Source organism: Microtus oregoni, unplaced genomic scaffold, assembly GCF_018167655.1.
Source record: "Microtus oregoni isolate MIOR12 unplaced genomic scaffold, Mior012 000012F_ref0000307, whole genome shotgun sequence".
Classification (NCBI taxonomy): domain Eukaryota; kingdom Metazoa; phylum Chordata; class Mammalia; order Rodentia; family Cricetidae; genus Microtus; species Microtus oregoni.
The window spans coordinates 31,047,736-31,074,729 of NW_024543071.1; the positions used below are offsets into that span (position 1 = coordinate 31,047,736).

General features: G+C 40.0%; 2 protein-coding genes across 2 annotated transcripts in view; one reads left to right on the plus strand and one right to left on the minus strand.

The window, feature by feature from the left end:
• Cdc37l1 (cell division cycle 37 like 1) lies at nt 1-25,325 on the minus strand. The gene is made up of 7 exons (XM_041660981.1): nt 25,024-25,325; nt 20,306-20,587; nt 15,979-16,069; nt 8,448-8,563; nt 7,759-7,881; nt 3,551-3,715; nt 1-532 (listed from the first exon to the last, which is right to left on the minus strand). The coding sequence occupies exons 1-7, from the start codon at nt 25,153-25,155 to the stop codon at nt 434-436; spliced, it is 1,008 nt and encodes a 335-aa protein (XP_041516915.1). The 5' UTR covers nt 25,156-25,325; the 3' UTR covers nt 1-433.
• Spata6l (spermatogenesis associated 6 like) overlaps nt 24,775-26,994 on the plus strand; it is a 49,646-nt gene continuing 47,426 nt past the window's right edge. The window contains exon 1 of the mRNA XM_041660987.1: nt 24,775-24,852. The gene's annotated coding sequence lies outside the window, so the exon portion shown is untranslated. The remainder of the gene's footprint in view (nt 24,853-26,994) is intronic.

A 26,994-nucleotide genomic window follows, 5' to 3' on the forward strand; every position in this document is an offset into this window, starting at 1 on the left:
TTTGCAGTGGGACACAAGCACACTGTTCTCTTTAATTCTCTCCGTGAAACGGGACATGTACGTATCCGCGTTACAACTCTGTAGCAGATGCCTCCTCGGTCAACCAGTCTTGTAAACATTGCATTGTGCAGATTTTCATACTTTGATTCCAAAATTAACAACAGTTAAAGGCAAATTTAGTAACTGAGGGGTGGGGGAAGAGTCCAGTTTGACTTCCTGCAACATATGGTACCGCTCCTCCCTTCAGAAACAAAACAAAACAACAAAAACCCTAGCAGCACATAAAAAAAGTCGCAAAACATTTCAGTACTCTTTTCCCTCCCATCAAAAATTGAACAAAATAAAGTGCAGCACCCATAAAAGTGTCAAGAAAATAGCCAAGCTCTTCCTTCTTGTAACAAAATAGTCCTTGGCCTCAGCAGTCCTAACTGAATCACACAGTGTCCATCATTCTGTCCTCGTCTTCTTTCTGTGCCTCTGAGTTTAAACTGCAGAGGGCTGTGCTCACAGAACACTGAAGATAATCTGGATTCTGGGGAGAAAGGAGAAGGAAGACACCTGGTGAGCAGCTCCACACCTGCGCATCGCCTCTGCATCTGGGTTCACGTTCTCTAGTCTGCTGCAGCTCAGCAGATAGGAAAGAAAATGGATTTATTGAGTCTACTTGGGCTGAAACCCACAGAACTAAGGGTAGGATAATATTATTTAATCCAAAGAGATGTGATACAGAGTGGACATATGTGAACAAAATGTAATACTATCTTTTTAGCCCTTTCAACAAAACTAAGCATAATTCTTTAACCATACAAGGACAAATTTCCCCAGAAGCATATATTTTCATAAATATGGCTTCTAGGGGTCTGGAGAGATGACTCAATAGTAAAGAGCACCTGTTCTTCCATAGGACTAGGGTTTGGTTCCCAGCATCTACATGGTAGCTCACAACCACTTGAAGCTCTAGTTCCAGAGGCTCCAATGCCCTTTTCTGACTCTGTGGACCCTGCACGCACATGGTGCACACACATGTATTTAGGGAAAACATCTATATATATATATAAAATAATAAAATTTTTTATTCTGTTAAAATAAAGTTTTTAAGTCAGGAAGTGGTGGCACATGCATTTAATATAAAAGTCGATATTCTTGTTATATTACCATATTTCCACAAAGTAGTGCTAGGTTTTTGCAGACATCTACTTCAGATTCCAGAGCCCTTCAAGACCAAACTTACAGTAACTCTAGCTTGATACTCAGAATTAAAAGCCATCAATATCCCTAAGTTAAGCGACACTGAAATTCCACTGGTTGCCCCTTGGTCAGTCTGTCAGCATTTCCACTTGTCTCAGTACACATTCTCCCCAAGAGCACAGGAATCCGTGCAGTGTAGGACTCCTAACTGGGGAAGGACGCATCAGCCCTACCACTTACTCTGTTGACTTTAGGCAAACTAATTAACCTCTGTAATTTTCAATTTACTTATGTGCAAAATGATTTTAAATAATCACAGCATTTTTAAGATTAAATAATACATTTCAACATATTGTACAACCCATGAAGTGATATAAAAATGGTAAACCATTATTACAGCAAGATTCTTTTCAGACTTCAAGACTGTCAGCTTGGTCCCTTGGGTGCCTCCTTCTTCCATTTCCTTCATCCAGCCACTACTCTTATATGACTAACAACAATTTGGGCAGTACTCCTCTCCCTGAGGCTGTCTAGGTAGGGTGCCTAAATTCTCACCCTGTGAGGAGCAACTAGTCTATTAACCCAGAGTCCTTAAGTATGAAGGTTCCTGATAATAATTCAAATGATAAAATTACATGGCTCCAGCCTTTTCTACACAAGTGACAGTGGAGACCTAGCCACTGGTGTCAGCTGTAACTGTTAAGTATGAGAATGACATCTTCTTGGTAACACAGGTTGCTTAGATTTTAGTATGTGTAAAGAACCAACGACATCCTTTAAGTCTCTTTTTCCTCTGCATGCATTAGGTGACTAAGTTTATCTACTGCCTTTGACAGCATCATAAAACTCCTTGGAAAAAACCTGCTTTCTCACGTGCTACTTCTCAATATTGTAAGTAACATTAAAGAAGTGATCTGGGGGCTGGAGATGGCTCAGCAGTTTAGAGCACTTGCCCCCTTGCAGAGGTTCAGGGTTCACTTCCCAGTACCCACGAAGTGGCTCACAACCACGTGTAACAAACAGTTCCAAGACATTCAAAGCCCTCTTTGGCCTCCCTGTTTGGGCACCAGGCACACGTGTTGTACACATATATACAAGCAGGTAGAATATTTTCATACATATAAAATAAAGCAAATCTTAAAAAATTAAAGAAATGATCTGTAGGCATTCTTTAGGGGCCTACTCCTGACATGTCTAATTAAAGGAGAACACTAGTGATTATTTAAAGTCAGAATGCGAATATTTACATATTTACATTACACTGAAAATGGTTTTGGTTGAGATAAATATAACCAATTGCTTTCCTTACATTAGGTTAAAGTGCTAATGTGAAATTTAACAGCTGTTTAAAATACATGTTACTAAAATGGTAAAATTATAGTGCCATAAGGTCAAGAAATGGAAAATCTCAATTTTTACCATTATATGAGGCTTAAAGATAAATACAGGACTCTCCTCATATTGTCTTCTGAATGACACTTTCCATGTCCCCATGCAGACAACAGAATAAACTGGCTAAAGCTGGTCTTAAAATCTTGGAGCCTGGAAATGAGAGATAACTGGGCTCTATTAAGCTGCTAACTCTAAAATCACAATGGGCAGGGACTGTCTGACACTACCTTAAGGCTCTATCAACTATACTAGTGATCTGCTCTCCTCTTTCCACTGATGACACTTTGTCATGTTTATAGCATAGCCTTTATCTTTATCTAACATCAGACTCTGAGAAGGGTCAAACAGTTCGTATACTATTACTGAATATATAACACACAAAAAGTGCTACTTAACAAGGTATTAATCACATAAAGCCATGTAAAAGATCGCTGTAGCTTCCACTCACATGTCTGCTTTCAACCTAATTTCATCCTTTAAAAAATTGCTAACAGCGTATTTTACTCAGATGTTGTGAGGAGCCACCTGAGTTTATGACTGAGATAACCAACAGGCAGTGACAACTGGCATAAAAATGTTTAGCCACAGCTCATCTTTTCCACATTAAAATGAGACAGAAATTGGTATCTCTAAGAGGTAGAAGAAACTCAATGCCAAAGCATGGAATGAAATGAGACTAGGGGTTGTTGTTTGTTCATTCCTTTGTTCATTCATTCATTCATTTCGGAGACAAGGTCTTTCAACATACCCCTCACTGGCCTGGAGCTCAACACGACCTCACACTCACAGAGAGATACAGCTGCCTCTGCTTCCTGAGGGCTTGAATTAAAGGCAGGAGCTACTACATCAACACTAAGGGTTATTTTTTGAGGCAAGAAAATTTTAAGTGGTCATACATACATTATACATGCGTGTGCTAAAGAACAAAATTATGGACACTATGAAATGAGTGTTCCCTTTCCCAGCTTACCTGTGATAAGGAGTCTAAGGAGCCTATGCATCCAACACTAGAATGGGGAACATGATTCGGAACTGTCACAGATTGAAAGCTCTGTGATTGGGCATAAAGTCTTACTCTTGACTTGAAAGCTTCAAGTTCATTTTTGAATGCTTCAAAATAACCTTCTTCCTCTGCCTAGAACATAAACACAAACAAACAAAAAGGCTGTTTCTGGACGACTAAACCACAGAGTAAATTTCAAAAGCACATAACAGAGTTAGAGTAGAGGCAGTAAAGAAAAAATATAATGTCAAAATGCAGAAACCAGCACAGTCTCCTGGCAGATTTGTGAGCAGTTTCTTTTACAGGCACATTTACAAATAGTTGGTCTGCTCTACGTTTAATTCTGCATCAGCAAAATTAACTAACAGCAGACAACACTCCTACACATATACATGGAGTAGGAGTGGCCTGGTGGTGCAGCTTTTAAGACCAGCTCCTCAGGAGGCTAAGGCAGGAGGTCTGGTAGGCAAAAGAGTGAATTTACCATGAACAGAGCAACTTAGTGAGAACCTCAGGCGGATCTCTATGAGTTCAAGGCCAGCCTGGTCTACAGCCAGAGCTACACAGAAACCCTGTCTCAAAAAAAAAAAAAAAAAAAAAAAGCAAAAACAAGTTATTGTTTATAGCTTTTATTTTGAGATAGGGAGGGGCACTTGCTTGGCATGCACAAAGCCCTAGGCTCAATCCCTACAACTGCAAACAAACTGTATCAACCTCTCATGTTCACTTTATCCTCACTTCACTGGGGAGAGACACCATAACCTCTCTAGTACATCTCTATCCTGGCAAGTCTCTATTTGTAAAAGTTATAGAAGACAGACTCAGCAGTCAACTTAATTATTGTAAGGATATTTTAAGTTTTGTAGCTTAGCAAGCGTCTATTTGGCATCTGGAAATAAACAAGCACGGTAACTTAGGCTGAGGGAAGGGACTCGCTGTGGCATCCAATGACATAGGCGTTCTCCATGAAAAGCCCCTCTCTACTGACAGAGGCTTCTTTTTAAACATTTCTTCTATGTGTACCTGGCAAGGTGTGTGTCCCAGGCTAACAACATGCTGCCTTTAAGTTCAAGGGGTAGAAAGACTTTGTCAATGGAGTTTAGATTGCAGAATTTGGTTGAGATTGTACATTAGTTCCAGGTTAAATAATGGAAATTATGTTCTGGGAGGATATCCTGTCTTTTTAAATAATTTCCTTAGTTAAACTTAACATCTTACTGTAGTAACAGCTAGACAGAACTTGAGCAGACCTATGCTACTGTCCAATGCTTGCATCCAAAGGCAAACAGAATATCCGCTGACTTTCCTGTAATCCTAAGGCTCAGAGCTTAAATCAAGAAACCCAACTCTGTTTAATGAAGTAAGCTATAAGGCATTGTTTATTTTCTTTATGTCAGTTTCCTCCCTTATAAAATATGAGTAAGAATCTTCATAAAATGCAGAAGGATATAATAAGTTAACACATGCAAAATGCTTAAAACAGTGCCTGTCATGACTCACTTTGTGAGTACTTACTGCCTAGTTTTTAATATTAAAACTGATAAGGCTGAAGATTCGAGTTTTCAGTTCTGTTTTATCAAAGAAGAAAATTTATAAGTAGTGTGACAATGTCCCATGACGAAATTAAGTATCGGTTGAAACATATTAAGGTATCACCAAAAAGTATGGTTTTCATTGCTTCTTCTATGAGTCAAGTAAAAATTTATTTACCATAAGTCTAGCTAAAATTCCAACCCAGTCATCATCTGTTCATTAAGTCTACTGTAAGATGCTTTAAGATCATAGGAAACTGCAGGCATACACTGCACTTCAGAGTTTACAGCACTTAAGGTAGGACTATTGTCATTTGGTAGTTTTTTTTTCACATTTAAAAACACAATTAGTTTTGTTGTTTGTTTCTAACAGGAAGTGTTCATAGCAGTAGATCATAAAGAAAATGAAAATAATAATTCTATCTCTTAAGCATAATCAAAGTTAAACTTCTGGTATATTTCCTTTTAACTTCTAACTACAGATGATGAAATATGCAAAAAACCATATAAACATATGTGTGGTGCCCACAAAACATGCATGTGCAGTTTACTGGGCAAAAATCCCACCATGTACCCACAGAAATTCGGAACCAGATCATCATCAGTACCTCAGAAAGCAGTTCCCACGGTTCTCCCCCCCCCCCCCCCGCCTCAGTCATTCCTTTGCTCCTGTTCACACATGGGGCTCTCAAAAACATACCATTTAGTTCTGCCTTTATAAACACTGTATAAAACACTTAAAACTGCGAGCTTTACAAAATATATCTTCACAACTGACCCTGGCTACACAACTAGCTTGTTTTATTCATTCCTACTGTTTGTCTTTTCCATCTATACTGATAATGAATTCTATTAATCAATACACCCGATTTATTCTTAGGATTATGAGCAAAAGTGGCCAGGCTTTTGCTGTTTTAAGCAGATCTAGAAGCAGCACAGCACTGGGTGCAGAGATGAAGAGCTGCCTGGGACAGTCATTCTCAACCTCACGGCTCTCCTACACTAAAAACGCATGGCTTCTCCTTGTGTTTCTATCAGTCAATATTTCCTGTGTTCACACACTTAGAAGACCCAGGAACAAACTTATTACATGCTGCCACTAGCAGTGCACTTTTATTTTACACAACTGTGTTTTTCATGAGCTAAATGTATGATGATAACCATGTATTTCTACTTGAGACTGGGAAACGGTGACAAGTTTGGGCATGGGAACCTAAGTTTGGATCCTCAACTCCCATGCAAAATCCCGGCATGATGGCACACATTTGGAACCCAGCACTGAGGAGGGGGAAGGGGAGCTGACAAAGACAAGCAGATCCTGAGGATTTGCTGGCCTAGCCAAAATGGCAAGCTTGTCTTGGAAAATGGGATGGAGCTGACAGAGGAAGATAACATGTTGTGACTTCCGGCTCCCACACTGTGCGAAGTAAACTTGCACACACCCAATATGTAATAGCTAAAGACAAAAACTGTCTGTAAAGCACCCTCCCCTCAAAGTAAGAATAGTAAAATCTGCTTTTCATCTTCTCAAGTCTCTCATGTCTGGCTCTATCATCTGCTTCAGCACCGAGTGCACGCTCATGAGTGAACGAGAGCGAAAGCAGTCACTACCACACAGCAGCATTATGGAAACCACTGTTCCCGGGGGCCTCCTGACGGTCAGGGCCCCTGACACATGCTGAGAACCTGCTCTCGATGGTACACTCCTCAAAATGGCTTTGCTATTCAGATGTGCCCCTGCTCAGTTCCACCAGACGTACTTCAAAGGGGCTGTTCTAATGGATACTCCCCACTGCTACTAGCAGTCAATTCAGTTCTTACTGCTTTGCTTCTTAGAAAACTTGTAATTACTGATCCAATAAACACAAACCAGTAATCTTTCTGTAAATACCTATTTTCTTTAGTAGGGCCAACATTATGTTTCCATAAACCAACTCTTTAAACATTTTCTTAGATTATTAACAATGTTCCATAAATATGTAATAGCTGCCGAATATTCTATGTACACTGTACTTTCTGAAAGTTGTCCTTAAATGTGACGTGCTTAGATGGCTGGCCTGCTTCCTTCTTCCTCCCTTTCCTGTCTCCTCTACTGTCTCTCAACAGGATATTACTAGTGCAGCCTGTGCTGACTGCCAAATCATAATTCTTATGCCTCAGCTTCCCAAGTGTATATTTTTTTCATTACAAATTTGGTTTCTTGAACAGCGAGTTCTACATGTGGAGGATGCTGTATCTTTTTTGCTTAACACTGCATTTGAAACGGCTTTGCTTTCCATTAGTAAATACTCCATACACTACGTGGGTAAATGCTGAAGTACTCCAGAAGAGTCACATTAATTTGCATGGGTTTCAAAAATGAATTTTAAATATATGGTCTACTGCAGCCTCTTACTCATTTTTTAAGTCTCAATCAGCACAAAAATTGAAATACTGTATTGTACTATAAACGCTAACTTATACTGTATAACCACTATACTAGTTTATATATACTAGTACAGACACCATACATTTCTTTTCACTAGAAAACCTACAGCACTTAGCAGCTGTACCTATTGCCTAGACAGCTTCCTGATCTGCACAGGACAAAGAGAGCTCAGCTACAGTCCAATCTTCTATTAACAACACCAAATAACTACTTACTTTGGCTTTCTGGAAAAACAAACGAAAACAGCCTCTTGGATCCACATTACAGTTTTTGGCCATTTCCATGATAAACTGCATTACCACTGCTTGATGTGCTATTTGTTCCATTAAAGCACCTTTCTGAAAAAGACATACACCAGGGTTAAAGAAAATACTTCTGGAAAGACACTGAACTGGTACGAGGCAAATTTTGAATTTGAGAGTACTTTTGATTTTACTCCTTATGGTTACATAAAGCACTACACAAACATAAACTGTCTTCCTGCTGTTACGTGGGCCAGGATAACTATATGCGTTTGTCCGGGTCACATTAAGATGACTTTCCACTCGGTAGAATAGGAAGAGCGACTGCGGTGCATGGGAGTGAGCAGAGGGCAGCAGAGCCAGCACACTGGATACCACGGGAACAACACTTTATAATCCCTTTGAATAACCTTCCTGCTTTCTTTTCTTCTTCCAGAAAGGGTTTCTCTGTACAGCCCTGGCTGTTCTGGAACTCACTTTGTAGACCAGGCTAGCCTTGAACTCAGAGATCTGCCTGCCTCTGCCTCTGGAGTGCTAGGATTAAAGGTGTGCGCCTACACCGCCCAATCCCCTGCTTTCATTTAAAGTAAATAATGAAAAAAAGAAAGAGTAAAAACTTATAATTCTAGTAAGGTTTCTAGCCACTGAAGGTTCATAAATACCTGCTCAGCTTCCAGGTGAAAACACCATAAAATAAGATATTTAGCAGTTTCTTCGCATACAAGGTATGGGTGGTCAGACAGAAATCTCTGACTATCGTCCCACCGACTCAACATACCTGTAAAAGAGAATTGAACCACAGATGTCAATTGTCTCATTTCTTCCTGTGAGGCAAGAAGTGGATTTTAAATGTTTCTCTTTAAAGACAGTTCCCAGTACCAGAGAAGTGTGTCATGTGATAGGGCAAGCCAAGAACACTGATACCCCTCAATAATATCTAATAGGCTGGAATCTCAGCAAGTTTCATTTCAGATAATGAGTCTGATTTAAGAAGAGTGACCAGTTGAAGTCCCCTGCTTATGGAAATGCCTGAAATCCCACATATACTTGCAACACTTGGTCTTCCCTTAAGGTTAAAGAGAGAGCAAATGATTGAGATATTCAGTATCATTTACTAAGAGAACAGAATACTTTTTCTTAGAAAGATGGTTAAAAATTTGTTACTGAGTGGCTGCAACAAATGGTCACAGAGCCTGTTCAAGGACAGCCTGAGCAACTTTGCAAGACCTTGTCTCAAAAAAGAGAGAGGCAGGATGGCATGGTTCAATGATAAAAGTATTTGACTATTAATGATGCATGAGGCCTGAGGCTCAATTTCTAGTCCAAAAACTTTTCAAAAACCAAGACTTCAAAAACATCGTATTTAGCAAATTTAAGAGCTTACTAAAAATTCAGAATACTCTACTATTTCCAATTTATTTTTAGAATGTCCAAGATATGGTAAAATGGAGACATTTATCAATTTAGGAAACTTTTATCAACTGGTTAACAAGTAAGTCAGTATAGCAGTAACTAATATACTACAATTATTTCAGTCACATTAGCCAATTACTAAAGCTGTCTGTTCAGTGTATACAGAAAACAATTATTTTTTTAAAAAATCAGTTGAACATATATGAAAGGCTACCATTTCATTTCAATATATTAAACGAATCCAAAGTAGTACTTAGCATGCACCTGCATCTTTACCTAACTTAACAAAGTCACTATGACCAAGTAACACGGAACCTGGAATGTGCTAGTTAGGGTTACACTTGAATGAACTGAGTATCACAATGTCAGAAACCGTAGACTTGAGATCCATACAGAGCAGCAAAAGCAGTGTGGCTGTTACTAAGCTATCATCGAAGTCTCACAGGACTGTCTTGAGAGTATGACAATGAACTTTCGCTCTCAACAGAATCAATTCCTACATACTAAATTTCACATGAGAACATAAGATTGAAACCAAAGGCAAACACCTTACACAGCAAAATGTGGGGAACCAACTGAAACTACACTATCTTTAGAACCAAGTTAGGGGCAATTTCAGCATTTTGTTTGTTTGGTTGAGGAAAAAGGGGTGAGGGGAAGATCAGGGTCTTCTACATAACTCAAGAATCTCTCAACCTTTAAGCTGTTTGCCTCTGTCCCCAGTGCCAGGATTACTGACAACTGGGTCATTTACGATTCTGAGACACAGAATGAATCTGCGAATTTACTTAAAACCACTTCCCCAGGAATTAATGCTGGGCTGGCGAAAGCACAATCCTTATTTCTTATACCCAAAGACATAAAGGGATCCTATGGCAGTGTCTGCCCCTCCCCCTTTCCCCATGCTCTCTTTTGAGAGTCTCATGGAACCCAGCTGACTTTGAACTTGCCACCATGCTTCTCTTCCTCTCTCCAGTGCTGGGATAATAGGACCTTGCTCCACCATGTCTGATTTTTGCAGTTTTAGAGATGAAACCTAGGGCTCCAGACATATTGATCATGCACTCTACCAAATGAGCTAAATTCCCAGTCCCTTTGCTAGCCTGCTTATACGTCTACAGAAGTAATACTTTCTATTTTATCTACAAGCAACACCATGTCTGATTTTTGCAGTTTTAGAGATGAAACCTAGGGCTCCAGACATATTGATCATGCACTCTACCAAATGAGCTAAATTCCTAGTCCCTTTGCTAGCCTGCTTATACGTCTACAGAAGTAATACTTTCTATTTTATCTACAAGCAATCATCTTCAATTTCCTCAACATGGCAGCATTATGATTTTATTAACAAAACCCTGTCTGTTTGGATTCTGAATTAAAGACAGTATGAAAAGGACTGGCAACACTTGTTACCAATCTGTTACATGCTGAAGTTTTTATTTTTTTAATACCCAAGACAATTGAGACTGAACAAAGATTTTCAGTATGTAAGTAAATTAGAACTTGAATTAGTATGAAATTGAGATGTTACAAGTAGTCCATATAGGTCTTAAAGAAAAAAGGTGTGGAATTTATAACAATTTAAAGAGAATCCATAGTTATAGGAACAGAACATATCTAAAGTTGCTGCTATTTTGAAATCTGTAAACAGTAACACAATCTAGGATGATGGACAAGGAAACAGATGTTAGAGCTAAACAACCTTTGTTTTGAACCTCGGCTTCACCTTGGGCAAGTTCCTTTATATACCTCTGTATCTTCCCATGTAGAGTGGGGCTAAAATAGTACCTGACATGAAGGATTTTTATGAATTAAAGCTGTTAATTAATAAAAAGCACTTAGAACAGTGCCTCAGATTGTAAATACTCAATAGGAAGTATTAACACAATAGTGACTAATTCACTCATATAGCAAATATTTATTAAGACAATCTTTTGGTTAAGGATAAGCCAGCCACTCAAACTAACCAGTCAATTTCTCTGAATTCTTAGAATAGCTTACTTTGGCAAATTAAAACAAGCTAATTACACATTTCAAACCATATGTCTCCTGATGAACATCTAAATGTCATCAGTTCTCAATAGTCATTTGATTCTTAAAACTGCTCCCAGTAGAGATACCCTGCATTCTATTTACAGAATACACTTAACCATTTATCGTGACTGCTTGATAAACTCCCCTAGCTAGGAGGCAAGCCCCTTGAGATTATGACTGCTTTTACTGCCTGAGCCCTCCTGTGTTTCTCATCATCTATCACCAGACAACTGTTTTTCACTTCCATGCCTATGCACAGTCATGGTAGTTAAAACCAAATCCATCCTTCTCTCTGCCACCCTACAATACTCTGAGGTTCCAGGTTATCCCCTCAGGTATTCTACAAACTCCTCTGACTTTTAATTTCTCTAGCATCAAATTGACCATGAAGATAAGCAGTTATACTATTAGATGCTCAATACATTTTTAAAAATATTAAACCATACCAAAATTTTAGAATAAGACCTTAAAATATTTTTCAGGCAATAAAAATGAAGTATATTTGTTGTAAAAAGTTTGAAAAGTCCCCAAATTAAAAAAGTTATATGCAATTGTATTACAGAGACAATTTAAATCCTATAATAATTATGATTTTAATTAATTTTACTTATATTTTATTCAAGTACCTCATAGCATGTTTTTCAAAAACAGGATATTAATATATTTTTAAAAGTAAACCACAAGTAAATACAAAGAAGATATTATAAATGAAAAAAGGTTTTATATAAATATTTATGATTTTTGATAAAATTTCCAGTGACCACATTCTACACAGATTCAGAAAATGCTGAATTGAAGCTAACTATGCCTGGAAGGAAAATGGTGTGTTCTGAAAAACTACTGCACAATCCAAAAAGTGTCTCTGAGGACAACAAAGGCAGTGAAGTTAAAGGTCCAAACAACTGGAAACTGCTGTGAATTTGAAGAGTAGACGAGCTCTGTATCTATGTCAGCATTTTGTATTTCTAAAGCACAAGTCAACCAATAAATAAAAATGTAAAGGAAAATCAGATTTCAATGATCTGTAACACTACAATAATGGTACCATTTACCATTACTTGGTAAATTGTACTTAAGTATAAGGGTAAAAGCAACAGGAGAACGAGAGTCATCAAACAGCATAAAGGAGAATCAGGAAGAACTCTGAAGAACACAGCACAAATGAGAAAAGTATTGGTGTGACGTCCCTGCTGTCCCACATAGACAGCTCCCGGATTCACCAGACCCTCTTTTTCAAGAGTCTACAATGGAATCCAACTTTGGAAAGCCTTCACTTGGAAGCTTTAATTACAGCTACCATTCCAGATTGGTTTTTTTCCTCTCTCTCTCTCTCTCTCTCTCTCTCTCTCTCTCTCTTTCAGGAGTTCATCAATATACTTATCTGTAGCACAAATCTAACTGGTCTTAGTAATAAAAACCTGGAGTCAGATATAAGGGGGTGAAAGCTGAAAGATCAGAGAAGCAGAGTAGCCACTAGTTCTTACCTCTACGAAAACCTCAGAACCAAGAGGGCAAGAACCTGTCTCTATGAATCCTCATACTGAATGCTGTCTCTGTGAAATCTCAGACTGAATCCTGAACTCCTGTCTCTTCCTGCCTTATATTACTCTGTCTGCCTACTTCCCATCTCTACCTCTTTAGTGCTGGGATTAAAGGTGTGAGCCACCATCACTTGGCTGTTTCTCTTAAGACTGATTCAGTCTTGTGTAGACCAGTGTGGCTTTAATCTCACAGAGATTCGTCTGCCTTTGTCTCCCAAGAGCTGGGATTAAAGGTGTGTGCAACCACTGCCTGGCCTCTACAGCTAGTGAGGCTAGCTCTGAACTCTGATCTTCAGGAAAGTTTATCTGTTAAAGCACAATCACCACACCTGACTATCAGCCAGGCAAATGCTTTTTTCTTTACTAATAAGCATGCACTAGCAGAAGTACTCACTTTCTCAAGGTGAACAGCATCAAGCCCTCCAACTCTTGTCTCAGGCCTCTATCAACTGTGCTATCACTTTGTAAATGTGGATTTTGTTATCTTATCACCTCATGTAACTGTAAATTTAATCCATTCTATGTTGATGGAACTTGGTGAGCAGAAGTAGCAGATGCCCAACATGCCTATTTATATATAAGATACACAGATGCCAGAGAGTGGACAGTTAAACACATGGAAAGTTTGGGAGCCTACTACCTTAGGAACATTTCTGTGGATCCAATGTGCTGCAGCAAGTAGGAGATCTCCTCCAAGTGAAAAGCCAATGTGCATTTCCACTAAGAAACGGGTACAGTGTGAATCTGGGAGTGGCTATCAGTCTGGTTGGATTTGAAGACAGCAAGGGTCTGGTTAGTATTACAAGATGAGATGCTGGAAGCTCACAACATGCAATGGTAAAACAAATGCTTAATCATCTGCGGAGGCCACGCCAGCCTTTTCTCCTGTTCCTCTTATTAAACACACAGTAGTTCCATAAACTAAGGGGGGGGGGGGGTCATGTCTTAGGTGGGCACAGGGCGAGGTAATGCAGACACTCAAGAGCACGAATTCTTCTCATCAAGGATGTTTCGGTAACCTAGCCCAGTAGAATCAATGAATACCAAACTTTTCAGGAGCAAAAATTCATACAAAACCCACAATATGGCACCATATTTTATAGAATTAATTATCCAGTAATAAATAAAGTAGGAGCTTGAGTTTTTGGTCCAATTTCTTCTTGGAGGGATCAATAATCCCCCATATGAATACGCCTGTTCTAGAACTGGAAATAGCCTCTCTTTATTATACTTCAACAGGAATTACATTTGGGAGTGTGCTAGATGGACTGGTTACTGTACCACATTATTTTTGATTCATTTTCTGCCAAAATAAATGATGAACATGAACTCATGAAGGTCACTGGTCTTACCATGGACTAGTCAGAAACAGCCGGTTTTACACAGGGAGGAAAGGGTCTACTGAAGATGGAGTCTCAGTGTCAGGTGATTACAACATCTTGTGAAACTGGATGTTTCCCACTCAGAACTGCATTGAACTAAGGCACTCAATCTACAACAAAGGAGGCACTATCTCTCACTTACTAGGTGACATGGCTTTAAAGCAGCAGCCATGTGTTTCCCGAAAGAAGCACGTATTTTCCTGCAGCAGAGCACATGGGTCCTGGTAGCAAGGACTGTAGGTAGGATGACAACGACAACATAGGACTCCTCTGCAAGATCCTGTCTTCTATCCCTGTGATTCAAGACCCTGTTAGTTTAAAGATGTTAATACCTATCCGTGAGAGGGCTGCTTATTCCTGTTATTTCTATTATATGAAATGGCACAATAATATATGTAGAAAAGTGAACTTGTGTTTAGCTCCTCAGATACTAGCCTTTTCTTTCTTGTTTTTTGTTTGTTTGTTTTTGGCTATTTGTGACAGTCTCATAGTCCAGGCTAGCCCCGAACTTGTTATCGCCTTGCTCCAGCCTCTTCAGTGCTGGGATTACAAGCATGTGTCATCATGCCCAGCTGTCTTCAGGTACTAACTATTCTTATATTAATGCACAATTTTTTTCTTCTGAAGCAAAAGTAATACTGTAAGGGGGTACAAATGAAAAAAGATTTCAACACATGCCAAAACACAAACAAGAACCATGTCTGTTGATTCACACAATACTTACTGAAAATATAGTCTGAAACTCAACTCCTCCCCGTTCCCAGCAGCATTTTCAGGCTAGCATCTTCACACTGCTTCTAAGTCTCAGAGCACACCACACTTATTTTCTGCATTTCTAATGCTGTGGCCTGATCTCCATGGGAAATCCTTATCTGCCCTTCCTTAAGAAACCCAAATGATACCTCCTCCAGGAGCCCTTCATTTACTTCACCCCCAACTGCAATAGGAAATGCCAGTTCTGGGACTAGAGAGACTTCAACCATTAGGAGTGATTCCTGCTTTTCTAGAACCTGAGTTCAGATGCCAGCACCCATGTTGGTGGCTCACAACTACCCATAACTTCTGCTCCAGGGGATCTGATGTCCTCTTGCAGTCTCTATCGGCTCCCGACACATGTGGCATATACTTACACAGACACATAAATAAAGATTAAAAAATAATGTCAAGAGTTGTATCCTAAATCTCTGTGTGTGTGTGTTTGTGTGTGTGTATGTGCGCGCGCGTGCGTGCACACAGCAATGCATTTTTATCCTATTATCTGAGCAACATGTCAAGGAACTATGACTTACATGACATCATATCCAAACATGCAGAAAGAAAAAAAAGTGTTGGAGCTCGTGGGATAACTCAGTGAGGAAGAGTACGTGCCACCAAATCTAATGACCAAAGGTCAATCCCTTAGAACTCACACAGTGAAAAAGGAAAGAACTGATTCTGTTAAGTTGGACTCTGACCTCTTTGCATGCACTGTGGCATGCCCCAACCCCTCCCTACTGTCTATGAAAAAAATACACAAAATGTTTAAATGAATGCTAATCTTTTAATGTTAAGAAAAACTATCAAAAGAAAAAAGAAAAAGAAAAACATCCTAGCAGTCAAGAAATGCAAAGCAGTGATGCCATCACAGAGAGCAGCGGCAGCGGACTGAACTTTATAACGGCTTAAGACACAAGCAAAGTGAAGCAGCTCTGATGACCCTGCCATAAGCAACATCACGAGTGGACTTCGCCATAGTTTTTCAGACCTTATTTTCAGAGGCTCAATTTTATACACACCAATGATATCAAACACAATAGAGAAGGAAACTTAAGTAGTAGACTCACCAAAATGTCGAATTTTTTGCTCATATTTCTGCATAAATGATTGCGATTTATCTTCATCTTCTGTTTTTCTTTTATCTTGATTAATAAAACTCTGAAAAAATAGTAATTAAAATCAGTATTGTAACTAAATCTCTTCAGATGCTAAATGCTTAGCAAACTTTCGTAAAGACATGATGTAATAAGAAATGTGGCATCATTAAACTAATCTGTTAAACTTGTCATTCAAAAATTAAACAGTCTCATATGGTAGTTCCATTTGCTTTGTTTTAAATTATAAATTTATCTAGTGATCACACAGGAGAAAAGTTGAGTCTTTTCATTATACAGATTACCCAATCAAAGACATGAATGGAAAGATTCTTTATATGTGTTATTCATTTCCAATAAATATTTGTAACTCCAGTCCAATCTTTGGGTTCCTTGCTAGAAGTAAACTCAGCAATTCAAAGCGCAAAGAGTCAGATACTTACTATAAACTCTTTGAGAGGAGACAGAGTAAAAATAAACCTTGACTACATTTCTATAAACAGTCTAACTCTTTAAGTACAAACTTCTACTGAGGAAGCATTTACATTTGTTAAGTAAGTCATGGGACAGAACACATTTCTCATCTTACCAGCAAAACTAGCACAACAGTTTCCCAGAGTATTCTGTGATACACCTTATGCCCTGATACTATCACTGCAAATTGAAAAGCACAAGTTAGCTCCGTGCCAGCTTGTATTTCAAAATAAAAGCACCTTTTAATGTTTTGTTATCTAGACCAATACTGTCCTAGTCACAAATATACCTTAAAATTTTCTACTAGCTCCATTAAAAAGCAGAAATAAACAAACATTCATAACCTAATGTACTCAACATATTATCATTTCAACATGGAAGAAACACCAAAAAGTTATTAACAAAGTATTTCACTTCTGGTGATGTATATTTTACAATTAGAGCACATCCCAATTTGGATGAACCACATTTCAAATGCTTAGAGCTGGTGAGGTGGCCAGGCAGGTCAAGGAACTAATTTCACATTATGGAAAGAGAAGATCAACTCCAGTAACTTATCCTCTGACCCTCACACACATCCCCTGGTAAGCCTGCTCTTGTGTACACACCTGTTCTCTCCTCATCCCCCTTATACACACACACACACACACACACACACACACACACACACACACAATTAAAAAAAGCAACCTAAAAATGAAACAAAAACTACTAACTTTGCCAGTTAGTGGCCCCATCACTCACAAGGTAAGAAAGAGGGTTTGTTTGTTTTGTTATGCTATTTTTTATTTTGCTTTGTTTTTTGAGACAGGGTCTCTCTATGTAGACCAAACTGTTTTTTTTATTTTGCTTTGTTTTTTGAGACAGGGTCTCTCTATGTAGACAAAACTGTCCTGAAGTTGTGAACCACACTGGTCGCAAATTATAGACGCCCACCTGCCTCTGGCTGGGGTTTGAAGGCATGTAGCACAAAGCCCTGCTGATTGAGTTTGGAATGAGACATAGATACATGGCAAGATCCAGTCTCAAGACTGGGTATAGTGCCACATGTCTTTTTGGAGGGTAGGGAGAAGCCGAGGCAGGCAGATCTCTGAGTTTAAGGCCTGCCTGGGGTACAGACCAAGTTTCTGATGGGCTAGGGTCTGAAAATGAGACCCTGCCTAAAAAAAAGTAATACAAAACAAAACAAAACAGATTATGCCTAAAAAACAAAAACCTTATTAATTTAGCAAAAATACTATTCTATTTAAGAGACTGAACTATCTAGATTAATTTTAAAGGACTGTTTCAATGTTTCAATACTAATACTTAGGATAAGTCAACACTGGCACCTAAAACAAGACAGGGTGCCTAATTCTTCAACTCTTATTCAATACGGTGCTTGATGACTTACAGCAGTAAGATAAAAGACTAAGAAAGGAAGAAATAAATGTGATCTTATTTGTAAATAATATAGTGCTATTGGTCAGAGACCCTAATGACTACATCAGAAATGTCTTTAATTTGATACACTTTCAGCAAAATGGTAGGATACAAAACTAACATAAAAATCAGTAGCTTATAGACTAATAACAAGCTAAAAAATAAACTAGGAAAAAAATCGTATTCACAATTGCATTAAATACAGACAAAAATAAAAGACCTTGGAATAAATCTAATTCTCTCTCTTTTATTTTTTTGGATTTTCGAGACAGGGTTTCTCTGTAGTTTTTGGTGCCTGTCCTGGAACTAGCTCTTGTAGACCAGGCTGGCTTCAAACTCACAGAGATCCACCTGCCTCTGCCTCCTGAGTGCTGGGATTAAAGGTGTGCGCCACCAATAAATCTAATTCTAAAAGAAATCATCTATGGTGAAAACCTAAAACACTGAGGAAAGAAATGTAAAAAAAGGAAAGGTCCTATTTTGATGGATTAGAAGATTTAATATTATGAAAATGGCTATCATACCAAAAGCATTTACAGATTCAATGCAACCTCCATCAAAATCTCAATGTGTTTCTTCACAGTAAGAGGGGGAAAAAAATCCAAATGAAAGCACGAAAGACCACAGACAGCTTAAACACGGCTAAAAGAAAGTGCTAGAGGTTTCACTGTGCTCAACTTCAACTGTATTAGAGCCACGGTAACAAATCAGCTTGCTACCGTGCAGCCACAGCTGGGAATTGCAAAAATAAATTAACATATCAGAGAAAAGGCAGACTCTTCAAGTGATGATGGCAAAATGGGATATCCACATGGAAGAATCTAGATCCTTCTCTCTCATCCAAATGGATCAAAGACCTTAATGTGAGACCAGAAACTTTAAGATAACAGAAGAGGCAAGACTCTGAATAGGACTTCAGTCACTCAAGAAATAACACCAGCAATTAACCAGAGACTTATTGAGTTTCTATGTAGAAAAACAAAGCGGGGACTGGAGAAATGGCTCAGCACTTAAGAGGACTGCTGCTCGTCCAGAGGTCCTGGGTTCAATTCCCAACGACCACATGGTGTCTCACAACATATGTGTGGCCATCATAAGACAATTTCCAAGTGTTTCTCCCTTCACCATGTGGTCCTAAAGCTCAAACTCGGGTCATTAGACTTGCTGAACCCTCTCACTGTCCCTAGTATCTTTTGTTAGAGTAGACAAAGAACAACCCAATCAATTAATGGGCTAATGAAATGAGTACACAATTCTCAAAAGATAAAACACAAATGGCTAATATATGAAAAAATTTCGACACCACCAGTCATTCAAGAAATGCCAATCAAAACTATATTGAGAGTCTGTCTCACCCCAACCAAAATAGTAGTCATTACAAAAGCAAGTAACAACAAATGCTGGCAAGGTTACAGACAAAAAGGAGCATTTACACACAATAGGAATGTATTAGAGCCCAGCTACTATGGAAGTTAGAAAGTAGGCTTCTCAAGAAACTAAAAATACTTCTGCCATATGGCCCAGCTATATTACTCTTGTATATTTACTGAAAGACTGTCAACATACCAGAGATACCTGCACATCAAACTTTGCTGCAGCACTATTTTATTAGTAAGGACAATAGCTAAGTATGGGACTAACAAGGGTGTCCAACAGCTGAATAAATAAAATGAGATTAAACATACATCAGAACAAATGTACACACACATATAAACACATTACTTTATAGCCATAGAAAAAGAATGAGGTTATGTGATTTGCAGGAAAATATATTGCACCTGGATATAATCATATTGCCTGTTTTCTCTTCTGTGCGGGCCCTAGATTTTCTATAAATGCACAAAATCCCTAAAGTACAAACAATGTGAAACCATTTAGGGGCACAAAGGCAACTACAGGAATGGGAATGGGTGAGAAAAGGGAGAACAGAAGGGTATAGAGCTGGGTATGCCAAAGTGCATTGTATACCGGCATGAAAATGGCTTTATGTAACCCAGCATAATGAAATTTAAATTAAAAAAACAGAAAGAGAGATTACTCGAGCTTACTAAACCTGTGCTGGTAAGCTGAAAGGCTTTATTTCTAAGTCCAGGAACTATGTGTGTTACAGAACTGACGGAAGCTGACAGTGCAGCCACAGCAGGAGTGCTCACGTTAGCTGCAGGGCGCAGGCCCACGGAGACATCACCTGACTAGTCTTCCCAGCTACCCTACATGTTGAGAAAGCAAGGCTTGGAGATGTTTGCTGTTTAGTGAACTCTGCTGCTTTGCTAACAGTTATTTACAGAACTGATTTTCCTTTTGCGGAACGGAACCCAGGGCCTCTTGTATGTGTTACCTATGAGCCACATACCTAGCTCCTTTTCTTCTTTTTCTTTTTTTGTGGTCCAACAAAAGTTCATACCTTATTAAAAACATCTTTGCTAATGGCATCCATGTTCCACAGACACATCCTCTCTCTTTGGACCAGAGCCTCCTCTTTCTGTCGCCATTCTTCTTCTCGCTGTCTCAGTTCTGACACTGCGGTCTGTGCTTTGGCATGTTCCTGATCCAAGGACTCAGAGTTATGCAGTGCTAAGCTGCCAAGTTTCTGCTGGGCTTCAGCAAGATTCCATTTGCACGCCACAGAGCTCTTCACAAATTCTTTCTGCCTTTGGCAAGCCAGCTCAATCCCATCGCTATACATCTAAATAAAAAGTAATAACAGCAGTATTAGTGAGGAATGAAGGTGGCAGCAATGACACAGTGCATGGTTTTTCAACTCAAAGGATCTCTGAATGGTGTTTCTGGAGCACAGCATATCTGTATTCTTTGTCTACAATTACATTTTACATTCATCAATTAGACTCTGAGCTTCTTTGTTCATCTACGCCCCTCCCCTGACAACTAACAACACAAAGCCTGGCAACTGTCTGTAACTTGCATACAGCTGGCCCACAGCAAGCATCAGATGTGCAGACTCCAGAATCCTTCACTAGAAGGAAAGCAAAGCTCACATCCAAGTTCATCAGTTACTTATGATTCCTCATCTTGAAAACCAGACCTTTAGAGCTTTAACCTGCAGGTTCTTCCTGCAATGAGCATCCTTCTTCTTCAAAGCAATCACTACTTTATTTCTGTGTTATCACAATTTGTGATGTGAGAGTTTGTAATAGAAAATTCTACTTATAAATGATTACATCATATAGACATACATTAACTTAATCCAAATCAAAAAGGAAAAGAGTAAATTAGGAAGTGCAACTAATCTATCCTGCTAACTCTGATCTACTCAGGAATAATTACTTTTAATATTTGCATAATCACTTAAGTAAATGCAATAGGTGTTTATATCCCTTGTTTCAACAACAGAAGATGAGGGCTTTTTTTTTTCTTTTAGGATTTCTAGGCTAAAAGCACAATTTTATATTACTGAAAAGCATTGTTCTCAATCTGTTCCCACACGTGTTTCAGTATTCAAGCCTTTATAACTTTCCATCAACTGTGCAAACATAATCCTACTCTTCAAGTCTTCACCAGCCATTCTCTCCCAGGGTCATCCTTCAAAGGGGGGGGGGCACAGGTTATTTACCAGAGTCCATTATTTAAGAGCTATTATTATTATTAATTAAAGACTCCTCAGTTCCAGTTACCTTTACCTCCTGGCTTTTTCTTCCCACCCTCAGGACCCTGTTTTCCTTTCCACTGACAACCCTCTGTCCGCACCTGCCCAATTCTTAAGCCATTTCTTATCCATTCTCCCAAACCCAAGTTATATACATTTCCATAGTAGGCTTTTTGTTTTGGTTTTTTTGAGACAGGGTTTCTCTGTGTAGCCCTGGCTATGCTGAAACTCACCTTGTAGATCAGGCTGGCCTCAAACTCACAGATCCAACAGCCTCTGCCTCCTGAGTGCTGGAATTAAAAACGTGTCCCACCACTGTCCAGCAGTGGTATTTATTTTATTTTTAACATGATATATACTTATTTCTTCTCCATGACTACCAGTTAAGGAGTCAGAATTTAATAACTGCTGGATGAATAATCTAATCTTTATTTCTTGGACAAACTGTTCTGAGGCAGGCAGAAACAAGGCTGTCCTACTTCCTGAGTTCTCCGGCACAGTCAAGACTTCTACCGTATGTGTATGTGGATTGTGGCTGTTTATGTGGACACTTGTTATCCTGGTTCCTTATTTAGTCATCAAGGCTTAAAGCCCAGATAACAGCATGTCTCTAAACAACCAAGTAAAACACTTATTTTTACTTTTTGATTCACTAGAAAAATTATGGGGTTAGAGAGTTGGCTTGGTGGTTAAGAGCACAGGACCTGGGTTCGATTTCTCCTACTATGACTCCCAACTATCTGTAACTCCAGAGCATCCTACACCCTCTTCTGACCTTGGCAGGCATCCAGAATGCGTGGGGTACACACACACACATGCAAGCAAAAACACTTACATACATAAAATAATAAAATAATTTTTTAAAAAGAAATAAAAGCAATTATGAATAAATGGGGTATCTTCACTTTCTAATTACATAGAAACAAATATTTCTCAAATCAAACCGAACACAAGAACGATTTATATTTAAATTATCATAGACTACCCATATATCATTTGGTCATACTACCCAACGTGCGTTGAGATGGCTAAGTATAATATAGAGTATTTAAAAGAGAATACAATACAGAAAAGTTAACCCAAGTTAGGTCAAGAACTCTCTGCAGAGCTACATTCCCAGCCCATATTAGGTCTTATTTTAATCAGTTATCAAATAAAATTTTAGGAGGACATAATTTAATGCACAAAAACTCTGCAAGGGGACTGTTATTATTAGAGTCTACTGGTGCGCCTTTACATCAAAAGCTCTCAAATCACATGTCAGACAACAGGGTCCCAGCACTGAGAGGAGTAAGTGGGCATGGGCTCCACCCTAACCAAGAAGCACCTTACAACTGGTAACTGCTGGAGAAGAGAAAATCACTTTTCTTAAATGGAATGTTACTGGGTACCACCAAACATACTCCAGGGCAGGCCCTATGCTAAGGAGAGGTTGACCAAAACAAGCTTAGTGGGGTTTGGTGGACATTTTGTTTCATTTTAGCATTTTAAAATAATTTTATGTATTTATTTATTCTTACTGGTCTTTTGTTTATTTTGATTTTCACTTGGGTGGTAGTTTGGTTTTTTGTTTTTGTTCTTAAGAGAAAGAACATAAAGGTGGGTGGATAGTGAGGTGGGGAGGATCTGGGAGAAGTGGAAAAATATGATCAAAACATATTGTATTGTATTAATTCAGTAAAAAGATACATTCTTTTTTTTTTTTTTAAGTTCTCAAATAGGAATTCCAAATTCTGGTTTGCCTTTTCAAACATCACTTGTTATATTGAGTTAGCGAGTTCTCTCTCTCTCTCTCTCTCTCTCTCTCTCTCATATTTGATTAAAAAAAAAACTAAGCCAGAGTTCGAGGCCAGCCTGGTCTACAAGAGCTAGTTCTGGGACCGGCACCAAAGCTACAGAGAAACCCTGTCTCGAAAAACAAAAAACAAACAAACAAACAAACAAAAAAAAACCTAAGCCAGTCATTTCATATGGATTTTAAAAGCCTGTTGATTGATTAAACATTTTGTTTTTAAATATTCTAACTCCCATATTTAAGTCCTAAAGCTAACAAAAAATATAAGTAGGCTTGCAATCACTCTATGTCCTTAGGAATAATGACTTGGCAGATTTTTGTCACCATTTAAAGGCCTTCTCATACAAATAAAATTTCACAGTATTTCTCCAGACAGGATGTGCAGAAGTAGGTTGGAAAAAACACTGGACTAGAAGTTAGGAGTTCAAATCCGGAATCTGCCACTAACTAACCAGAAGACCTCAGGGATCTCTTTTAATGAGGGAAATAAAAGCCTCCTTACTTTTAAGCCCCCACCACCTAGACAAATGCACTGGTAAAATGTGCTTTAAAATATTGCATTTCTTGGGTTACTTCTTTGATCCAACCACAGTGCGCTGAAATTCCTGAGATCATTTTCCCTCGTCACATCTGTTCAAACCGACATTAGCAATTGTTCATTTTCTCCCTCTGTCATACTATGTATACACAGATGACACCAGCGGGCCATAATTAGTAGGTGACTACTGACCCATCACTCATCTTGCCTCACTTTCCCTGTGGCTAGCTGGATGAACATAGTCTGTGGTTATGAAACAGCATATTGTTGCGTGAGCCCCGTTAACTCAGCTGGCTGACATAACGTCAGTATCCTACACTTGCTGGCAGACAGTTTAAACCGGTCATCTTTATTTTCAAAACCGTTTTAATTCTGTTACAACACTGCACTGCGTTTTTTGCAAAAAAAAAAAAAAAAACGCCTAGGGGAAAAAAAAAGACATCCTACAATCAATTTCATTGAACAGATTCGTGTTTTGTCTGTGCCCTAGAAATCTAGTTCAAAACACACCCAGGTGAGGAGAGACGTCAGGGCAAGGTGATGGGTGTAAGCACTCCCAGAAAAACTATAAATGACACGTTTTCTAAGGCAGAAAAGCAGGGATGACAACCACAAGGAACATCAGGAACCTGGGATAGAAGTCTGAAAGAACAGCCAACCTATGGCTGTTATGTTTTCACTGGAGGCTGAGGCGGAGTGAAACTATTTTTCCAGTAGAGGACCAATGACTGCGCGAAAGGGAGGTGTGTGCCAGCGTCCAAAGTGAGGTTTACAGAATCCGCGGAGATGCCAGCGTGGGAAAGAGCACGTGAGATGTTTATGTCGGGACTCGGTGTACTCTCATAGAAGTACAATCACTCACTGTCCCCATCAACTGCACAAAGTCGCTGGGGCTGGTAATAAAGGCTCAGTTGGAAGCACGCACCAGGGGACAAAGGGTCAATGTTCTACAGCCGGAGCCGCCCCCCTATCTCCGCACCGACACGCGAGCGAGAGGAGGAACTTCTTGCAAAGGTGAGGGGACGAGTGTGAGTGGACGTGGGGGTCGGGGATGAGCGCGTGGCCACCTCCTCTCCCGCGGAAGATGCTGCCACAGCTGGGGGTGGCCATCGGCCCACCCCCCTCGCGATGCCCGTGGACGGTTCCCCTCCTCCCCTCCCCCCCAAGAATGCAGGCTGTTCTCACCTGGGCGCCGCCGCCAGGCACCGGCGGGTAGTGGGACGAAGAGGGGGACACGTCCAAGTCGCTCTCCTCCTCGGCCTGCCCGTCAGTCCTCGGGAAGCTCCAGGGGCCCGGCGGCGGCCACGGCTGCTCCATGTCCCGCTGCTCCGGGCCCGACAACCGCCACCGCCAACTGCTCCGGCGTGAGTAGAACCTGCTGGGCGGAGCCAGCCGCCCGGCTGGCCACGGTCGTTACCCAGAATTCCTCTGCCGCCGGCAGAGCCGACGCACGCCGGGAGAAGGCCTGGGCCGTGCCGCCGGCCGACTGCGGAAGAAGTAGCCGGTCTGGGCGTCATTTCCGGTGGGCGAGACAGGGCGTGGCCTCGCCTGAGTGGCGGGGTGAGGTTTGCCGCGAAGGTCCAGGGAGGCTAGGGCTTTTAAGGGTTCGGATCCCGGTGATCAAAGGGCGGTTTTGGCTTGCTCCTCCTCTCGTGTTTCAACACTGCAGCTCTTTCGTGTACAGCAGTCTAAGTCGGCGTCGGAGGGGGAGCGTTTTAGGAGGTAGAGCCAACTTTGCATTAACTTCGAGTTAGCCATGACAAGACAGTTCTGCAAACCCTGGTACCGCGGGGAAGGACACTAAAAATAAAACACTGGAGCAAACACGTTTGTGAAGACTTGAGACAAGTAGTAGACATATCGGAGGGCTTCCTGCCCCTCGTATCTTGTTGTAGAATCGTGAAGATCCGTGTTCTCTCTCTCTCTCTCTCTCTCTCTCTCTCTCTCTCTCTCCATGGGCAGGTGGATCTCTGTTGCAAAACACAGAGGGGGAGGGAGGGAGGGAAGAGACTGAGACCCAGGGAAAAGCCTGGGAATGTAACTTGGTGGTAAGGTCCTTGCCTAGCACAGGCAAGGCCCTAATTTCAACTTCTAAGACCAGAGAGAAAAAGAGACAGCTAGGATTCAGGGAGTCTAACTTCACAACCTGCGTGTTTAACAACCAGGCCTGTTGTCTACTCACAGTCAGACTAGACAACAGAGCATCAATAGTTGAGTCTTTGATTGGCAAACATTCACAGGAGTAGGCCAGATAAAGTCTCTCACTGAGCTTAGAGAACTCCCAGGCAAGCCCCATGATCTATGTCACAGGCCTCTTACAGAGGCTTTTTACATGATTGTTGGGAATTTGAACTCAGGTCCTCCTGCTTGCACACCTAGCGTTCTTACCCACTGAGCCACCTGCACCTCGCAAGAGTTGGTTGACAAACTCTTAAGGTTGGTTAATCCTAATGGTTGGCCACTACATGAGAAAAATGCAGTCAGAAATGCTGTGTGATGACCTCTAGGGAAAAGGACTAACGTGAGAGGCATGTGTGCTTTTCGTGACCAGGAAAATACCCAACAATAGCTTTATAGCAGTAGCCAAAGATTTATCCACAAAGATGTTTTGGGGTGATAAAAGAGCGCTAAAAATAACTAACTAGAAGCAGTGGAGTTGCTCACAAATGAAGAGTAAAGTAGATCTCGTGTGCTGATATGGAAATATCTCTGCAGTGAACTAATGTGGTGGTGCATGTCTGTAATCCTGGGAAAGGCTGGGGCGTGAGGAGTATCAAGTTCACCACCACCCTAGGCTACACAGACAGGGCACTGAGTTAAGGAAATATATGTAGGATGAGAGCATACTTATTTTTAAAGGTGTGTGTGTGTGTGTGTGTGTGTGTGTGTGTGTAAAATTCTTGGAAGGTACAGAAGAAATGTAATGGTTTCCTTGGTGGATAAGGCCAGGAATCAAGTTTCTGAGGATCGTACTTCTATTGTTAGCGTTTCTGTATTGTGCCGATTGATCTTCCTACAAGTATAGAACTTTATAATCATAAATAAAAGTTGAAAAGCATTTTACTCGACCTCTGTTGAGGTCAGGCTTGAAAAGCCACAGGGGAAAGTGTGACAGGCGAGAGAAAAGGAAAACAACTTTTTTCCCTCTTCATTTGA